The sequence below is a fragment of the Egretta garzetta genome, unplaced genomic scaffold (genome assembly GCF_000687185.1).
Source record: "Egretta garzetta isolate BGI_Z169 unplaced genomic scaffold, ASM68718v1 scaffold175, whole genome shotgun sequence".
NCBI lineage: Eukaryota > Metazoa > Chordata > Aves > Pelecaniformes > Ardeidae > Egretta > Egretta garzetta.
Window position 1 is genome coordinate 2,984,655 of NW_009259860.1, and position 8,162 is coordinate 2,992,816.

General features: G+C 40.3%; 1 protein-coding gene across 3 annotated transcripts in view; it reads left to right on the forward strand.

The window, feature by feature from the left end:
• Window positions 1–8,162, forward strand: part of NFIB (nuclear factor I B) — a 271,990-nt gene that overhangs the window by 225,088 nt on the left and 38,740 nt on the right. For all 3 annotated transcript variants that reach the window (XM_035895570.1, XM_009640034.2, XM_035895571.1), the window contains exon 7: window positions 7,864–7,995. In XM_035895570.1, coding sequence (XP_035751463.1) covers window positions 7,864–7,995 — 132 coding nt within the window. The remainder of the gene's footprint in view (window positions 1–7,863; window positions 7,996–8,162) is intronic.

Below are 8,162 nucleotides of genomic sequence, written 5' to 3' on the forward strand. Positions count from 1 at the left end.
CTGCTCCATGTTTAACAGGTAGCCACCCCAATGAGCTCTGAATTACTCCTAAGTACTTCCCATATGACATCTGATGGGTTGTGTTGTTACAGAGGTGGTTGGATAAACTGAGGCTGAAGTTGTGGGAAGCAGTGAGGTAGGAGAGGCTGCAGAGGTGAAGGCTGGCACTCTGCCGCCGACCCCCATGGGTCACTGTGGTCTCACCTCCCTCCAACAGCAATGCCCCAGCTCCCCACGGTCTCTGTCGTGGCACCTCTGTCTCAGGGGTCTCACAGATGGACAATGCTTCTGGTATGAGGCATGTAGGGTGAGAAAGGCTGGCCAGCTTTATGCCAGCAGATCAGTACATGGGAAAAAAAAGTATTTTTCTCCTCGCAGGAAACAGTGCAAGTATGATAACACAGTCATGCTGATTATGAACCTTTCCTGGGTGGCTGACTGTTACTTGCTGATGAGGAGAGGGAAGGTAGGTTTGAAGGATGAGGATAAAGAATTGCTGCCCACTGCTACTGCAGAATAGTGTGCCATAGTTTCAGCCTAATCTTAGTGGGAATAGATGTAAATTTAAGTAGGAATAATCTCTTCAGTATGGCAGTTCATTACTTACCTGTCATCTGACAGTGTCAAACAACTGTTATGGGATTAGGTCCTATCTTTACACATTTTTTGAAATTACTTTGGGATGTGGATGATTTTGATGTGTACATGTTCAATATTAATGCTCTAATTTGACCATCATATCTTTCCTCTTCTCCTGTTTTATAAACTGCCTTTTGTTAAAACTGAAAAATAAATAAATAAAGTAAGTTAATTTTAGGAAATGTGTATGCAACTTTCCCAATTACCCTAACATAAGTAACTGCACTAGAATTCTACTTTTCTAAAGCTAGTGTATATAAATTTAACAGGAAATGTACTGAGTCATTTTGCTTTCTGTCCATAGGAAGTAGGCTAATCAGTAACACAATGAAGAAATTTTGTTGTCCAACTTTGTACAGCTAGTCACACACACCAACAAAAAGCATCCTACAACTCGTTTGTGTAGATGCTTGTCTGGGTTTTCCACCCTTGCACCCCCCCACCCCTGTACACTGGGAGATATAGGGGCAGGTAGATACCACCCTTCTATCTTTTGTCCAAACCCCTTTCTGTTGAGGAAAAGAAAATCATCGGGGTTAACACATCCCACAGAATGTAACTGTTGGCAATGGAGTACCGTATTCTGCAAGTTTGCATGTGGGTAAGGATGAGAAGACTGACATGTTTACTCCATCTAAAGGGTTTCTGATGCTCATGTTTCAGTTGTCTGAAAGTTCTTGCATCACTGTCTTCTTTTATGTATATTAATACTTATTGAACAATGCAAAATAAAATGTAATTTATTAGAAAAGATTAATAGAGAATGAACAATGAAACAATTCAGTTGCTATTGTAAGAAATTTACTCTTTGTTTTGCTGTAGCTTTTCTGAATTGCAATATTGTAGTGTTTTGCTCGCCAATTTGCAAGTACTGAAAATGGCATTGGAAGAAATTCTAGTCTAGTTCCTCTTCTTAGGTTTTTCACTACAAATTACAGAAGATAATACACTGAAATAGTTTCTCTGTTGTGAAATGGCAAAACAGCACAACAGAGTGTTTGATTAGCCTTGGGCATGGTTCCTGATAGGAAAACCAGTGTCACAGTCTAACAGACGGGATTGTGCAATATTGGAGGTGTGCCTGTGAAAATAACATTGGCGCTAAGTAGGCTGATTTGAAGATGGGAGGTTATCAAATCCCTAGGCACTGAAATATTCTACTCTAGTATAAAATTTTCATATGTAAAATGCTTTTCTACACTTGATGTAGAAGCAAAAATAAAACTGGGATCAGGTTTTCCAAAGTGAAGAGAGCAGTTCTCTTCAAACCTTAACACTGGCTGCTCCTCAAGTTTAGAACAGTCTCAGCTGCTAAACAACATGTGTATGTATCTTCATATAATACCTCACTGTGTCTCTCAAAAGCAAAGCCTTCACACTGAGAATTGCTATACGTGTTTCAGAAAGTCATGGAACAGAACTGATCATGATGTTTATTTGTTTGTTTGTTTGGTTGGTTTGTTTTGCTGATTTTCCATTCAGGAAAACACTGATTATCAGAACTGAATTTCTCATGGAAATAAATAAATTCTTAGGAGGGTTTCTCTCTGGTCCAAGCTAAAACTTACAGGGGGGAAATGAGACACGAACAAGCCAATGACTAGGGCACAGGTTGGGATAATGGGAGAGCAAGATGCAAAACCTGAGCTCTGCCTGATACTGGGCAGGTATTCTAGCAAGTCTTTCTCTGTTCTAGGCACCAAGTATCTCAGACAACAAGCTGTTCAGGCACATCTGTCTCTCCTGTTTATTCACAAAAATATATCACTATTCCTTTTGTGTGAAGAAGATAAATGAATTAAAACACTTTGTTTTTCAGCATTCTTGGTTTCCACCCAGCCCTGATGCCAAGTCCTTAGGACAGATATAACAAAGCCTTCTTCTTACAAATAAGAGATGGTTGTGCTTTAGAGTCACTCAGCTGCCAATATTCGTTGTTAGGTGCCTTATTAAGACCTATAGCTGAGAAATACTGAACGCTTACAGTGTTAAAGGAAATGAGACTGTGTGCATCTGAAAATAAGTGATGCGGGCTCTGCCTGTGCAGAGTGGCTCTGCTAGTTTTTCACATGCGCAGGTGTGAAACAAAACCAATTCCACTGAGCACAGTGGGATTTGACATGATTCATCATCATCATCATACAGCTATCTGATGTGAATTCAAAATTTTACTGAAGTTTTCACATGTGCTTTGTGCAAGCATACCTGCCAGATGTGGTGGAGGCAGTGGAGAGTGAGGCCCAGCTGGATGTGATGTAGTGTATCCTGCCATCAGAGATTATCCCAGGTACTGCTTCTGGGAAAAGAGCAGTTTGTTTAAAACTGTAGCATGAAAGGTTGTCTCTTATAGCTTGCCAGTGGTGCTATGGACTCGCATAGTTTTCCTGTTTTCACTGTGGTTATACATACAGTAAGTTGAATGTTGTTTTACCTTGCTTTCTGTGGAGGAGATGTTACAACTAGTGAATTGCAAATGAATCTTTATAGATTGTTGTCTGCAGGAGCATGCCTTGTAAAGAAAGACTTGTGAAACTAAGCAGCAGAAAATATATTAAGAAAAGTGAAAGAATAAACTGGATTAAAAGAGATGTAATGCTTGTTTATGATTCCTTCTTACTCTGCCCGTAAGCATGTCTTGTGAGCAAAAAAGAGAAACTGCCATGTGGTCATGGTGAGCAAGAAAGCAGATCAGGTGTCCAGAAACAGGCAGGTGGGTGTCTGAACTTGCCCTGGATCACTGTTCGATTCTAGCTGTTCTCCTAACAGGTGGCTTGCCGAGTGGCGTGCCAAGGTGACGTTCATCCAGGGAAGGGCCTGGATGACAAGCTGCCTCAGACGAAGAAGAGGGTGTTTGCTTTGATAAGGAAATTGCCAAAACTCGTGTCTCATTAGTGGTTCCTAAGGTTCTTTGGAAGTGAACAACAGTTTAATTAAAGGCTGACGTAAACACGTTTCTGCACACTTTCCCTGCAGCACCTCACCACATTAGAATTGATCAAAATTGTTGCCTTGGGCTGTCTTGAACAGCTATACATCTGGAGCACCATTTGTGCAAGCTGCTGATGAACAGGCTACATACGTTACGCTTCACAGCATCTCTTCTGCCTTCCTACGTAGACAGATTTACCTTGTTGGGAGATGAGATGATCTGACTCTTTTTATCTGCATAAGCCCTTTTTTTTTTCTTTGATGTGATGCTTTAAAATGTATGACATGCCACCTGTTTGGGTGCATACATACTGTATCTCCACAGTGACATGAGAATACAGGGAAGACTGATTTGAAACAGCACTGAGAATTTAAAAAAAAAAAAAAAGCCTATTTTTTGCATTTGAAGAAAATTCTCAGCAGGACAAGACATAGCACCTGATTAATGTAGACCTTTTGATAATTTTGTCCAAGTGCTTTTGGCATCTTTCTGCTTTTTCATCTGTACTTCGCTTTTTTCCCAAAAGTCTAAAAATAAATCACACTTGAAACTCTTCTATTTTCATTCTCAAAGTAGTAAGGATTGGAATCTCATTCCTGAAACTTTTACACAGATGTAAGAGCAAGTGGCTTATTTTTGTGACCTCTGTTTGTCACTCATTAGGTAATTATCAGTATATAGCTAAGCTCTGTGTAGCTACTAGAGTATATCTCATGATGTGGAAAAGATAAGGCATGTTTTAAAATGAGAAAATGGTGTGTTTTCTGTTATGTAGAAGCTGCTAGTGAAATCATATGAAGTCTCCCTGTCACTTTTCCTCATTCTGCTTTATTTAAAGGCACTGTTTCTTACCAGTAGAATTAAAGACAGTGAAAAACTGCTTTGCATTTTTTTTCCCCAACTTTTGTTTTTATAACTGGTAACTCCCCAAAGAAATTTAACTTGCGCGCCTTCCAGTTAAAGCTCTAAGCCTCCTCTCTTGGTCAAGGAGGAGATGGCTGCAGCCTTTCTTCCTAACCTATACAGTTATTGTTCCGCCTCCCATGTTGACTGCATCTGTTATTTGGCAGTGGCAGGAGCATGAATGCTCTGTTACGACAGCCAGGCACACACGGGGAGTGACATGGGGTCTGTGGGAGTTGGGGTGGTGGCAGGAAGGGGCTGCCTGAATGACTTCTCAGTGCAAAGTGCATCATTTTAACAAAGAAGATGCTGCCTGCACTTCAGCTGTTATTCTCTGCAGTTGCCTGTGCTATGTATAACGAGATTCTTCTGGAAGTACTTCATGGTGGTGTGCTGTGCAGTAGACATTGAATTTGCTCTTTGGGTAGGTAACGAGTATTTTTACGGCAGTGCTGAATTTTCTGTTCCTGACTAGCAGTCATGTTCACCTTGCTGAGGAAACCCCCTTATGTATGAGAAGGCCTTTGAGTTTGCTTTGTAATTTTTGCTGTCTGTTTTCTATGTGCTAACTGCAATTCTTACTTCCGTAAAGTAGGAGCAGGAATAAATTACACATTTTTAAAGGAAATGCTAGGGTTATCATAGTCACCAGCCTCCTTCTCAGTAAATTCTTTTCAAATTAGTGATGCTGCTTGGGGGTTAATGGATACTCTGATTACATTTCACTTCATATAGCATACTTCTTTCGAGCAACTAAAATATTTTGGGTTTGAAAAACACAACAACTTTTGCTTGTTTAATGAAGTAACAGTCACCAACCAAATTGAATCTCGGTTGCATTCCAGACATCAGAGCTGTTGACGCATGCAGACCTTCATGAGCTAGGCAGCTCTTTCTTTCATGAGTTCTTTTGTTGAATATGAGCTTTACATAAGGAAAAGATTTTCCACTTCCAGTACATGGTTTGTTTTTTCCTTAGGGAGACTTAAGTGCAGTACTTTTAGTTTGAAATAAAATGAAATTGTTTGTACATTCTGTCCTTTGTGATAGCCTATATGTGGTACAGTCAATGAGGTATTTGGTCATTGATAAGTTCTGTGACAACTACTGATGACCACAATATTGTAGTGAGAGGCTGTGTCTCCAAGCTAGTAGGCACTCTTATTTTTTTTCTCAGACTGTAACATTGCAGCATTTCTGCAGAGACAGAGATTATGGATGCACAGAACCACGGTACAAAGACAATAGCAGGTTAATTTTGTCCTGGGCTTTTATAAAACCGTACATCTGTTGTGGAGGTGTGAGAATTTTCTTGCTCTGATGGAGCTAGGGCCTTATATGAAGAAGCTAGGGCTGTCATTTGAGCAGAAAATAAAACATAATGAAACATTTGAAAATCATTCCAGAATGAATGTGCCTTCTTATCATGATTTGCCTATGAAAAACTCAATTTAAAAAAATTCAATCTTGCAATTTTAAAAATTATTTCTTAGCTTAGCAGAATGTATTCAACAAAACTGTAACTGTTTGGCAACTTTGTCTTTGCTACCTGCTGCTGGATTCAAAGAAACAAAATATTCTTCCTCAACAACAGTTTACTTACCAAATTTTGATAAGACTGCTAGAGGTGCCTCTGTCAGCACTCAGTGCTTTTGATAATGACATAAAATTGCATCAGATCAGCATAATAAAAAGCATACAGTAACCTTTGTCATATCTGTTAAAACTGAATGAGTGCTGAATTGCTCTGTTGTAAAGCAATTCTTTGCTCTTGCTGAATGTTTTGCAGAATGAAATCCTTTCTCTGCAGCCTTCTGGAAGACCTTGCAGGGTGTCTGGGAAATCAGAAGACTTAGTAGTCCGGACCAGGGGAGTTACAGGGAGATGGTGGAGGAGCAAAGGCAGAGTCTGCTCTGGGTCTGGTGCCAGTGCCTACGCAGGGCTTGACAGCAGGGTAGGGCAGAGCAGACAAGTGATCTCTCAGTTTGATGGGTCCTGCTCTAAGTATGGCTTTCAGGGTGAAAACTTAAAGTCCACTCTTAAACTCCAGACAGTTCACAAAGCGCTGGTCCCATTTGGTTTCAGTAAGGTGCTCACGTTTTACAGGCCTGTCTTTGACTTCTAAGATGATTTTATGTCCCCCTGAATAGCACAATACAGTGTGCCAGTATTAAAAGTGCCAAAAGGGGTCCATGTAGGAAAGTCAGCTGCAGCGTGGCCCCAGTCCAGTAAAGTACTTAAGAAATGACCTTTGCTTTAAACATGAGTTAGTGCCATTGATTTGAAATGGAACCCACTTATGATATTGATGTGTGTCCTATAAAAATATTATAACTCACTTTGAAATAATTTGGTGCAAAGTCCAACAAATGGGGACAACCTTTTTAGCAGGGCCAGTTGTGACAGGACAAGGGGTAATGGTTTTAAACTAAAACAGGGTAGGTTTAGACTAGATATAAGGAAGAAATTCTTTACAATGAGGGTCGTGTAACACTGGCAGGGGTTGCCCAGGGAGGTGGTAGATACCCCATCCCCAGAAACATTCAAGCCCAGGTTGGATTGGGCTCTGAGCAACCTGATCTGGTTAAAGGTGTCCCTGCTCACTGCAGGAGGAGTGGGCTAGATGACCTTTAAAGGTGCCTTCCAACCCAAAGCATTCTATGATTCTATGAAATGTTGTTTAATTAATTTAAACTTTCAGAAAGAAACCAGTATTTTTTCTTTATGCATTAGCAGTAACCCTGCATGGTAGAAATGACACATTTGTCCCTACTAGTGTGTTATCTTCACACAGTGAGCTCTAAAGCCATGTTTTGTTAGGGAAACTGGAAGGAAGAGGTGGGAAGGCCCTACTTGCGACATGGAAAATATGAGATAGAGAAGTTAAAGTATCCTTTATTCTTAGGGAGGATACATTGTTTCACTATGGTTTTGGGAAGGGTGAGGGATGGGTTTGAAATAACAAAGTAATAAATACCATAAACCAGCATGTGTATGGCAGTTACCCTACACACCTGACTATAGGTGTTCCATTAAAAAATGCAATAAAGATTATGTGGCTGTTGAAGGAGCAGATGATTTGGTGATGTTCTGGGGAGCTGAGAAGTGTCTAGGGAGGTTCTGGAGACATGCATTTCTTCACTGTTTGGCTTGTCTGGTATGAAAGGCATGTAGTTTCTGTTTTGCAGGACAAAGACCAGTTAGGGAATTATTCTTCGTTCTCAAGTTTGAAAGCAACAGTTTACAATTAGTTTATTGGTCATAGGGGAGTTGAGTCACCAAACAGTATTTATGCAAAAACAGTAAAAATAAATATCTTCAGTCTACAAAACGATGTGTCCTGAGAGAGGCTTCTAAGCTTATGTCTCTGTCCCATTGTTTTTCTATTGCAGATATGTCTTCTCCTACAATGAAGAAACCTGAAAAGCCTTTGTTTAGTCCTACTTCTCCACAGGATTCTTCACCAAGACTGAGCACTTTCCCCCAGCATCACCACCCAGGAATCCCAGGAGTAGCACACAGTGGTGAGGGTTATGGAGGAGGAAGAAATACCTCCCTATTCATTTGGTCTGTTCTTCTTTCCTACAGTCAGATTGTGATGCATTTTTTCAAACTTTCATAGAGACCTGATCCCATTTATAATACTGATGAGAGTAGAAGTGGAAGAGGTTGGGGTTTTTTTGCAGGAATG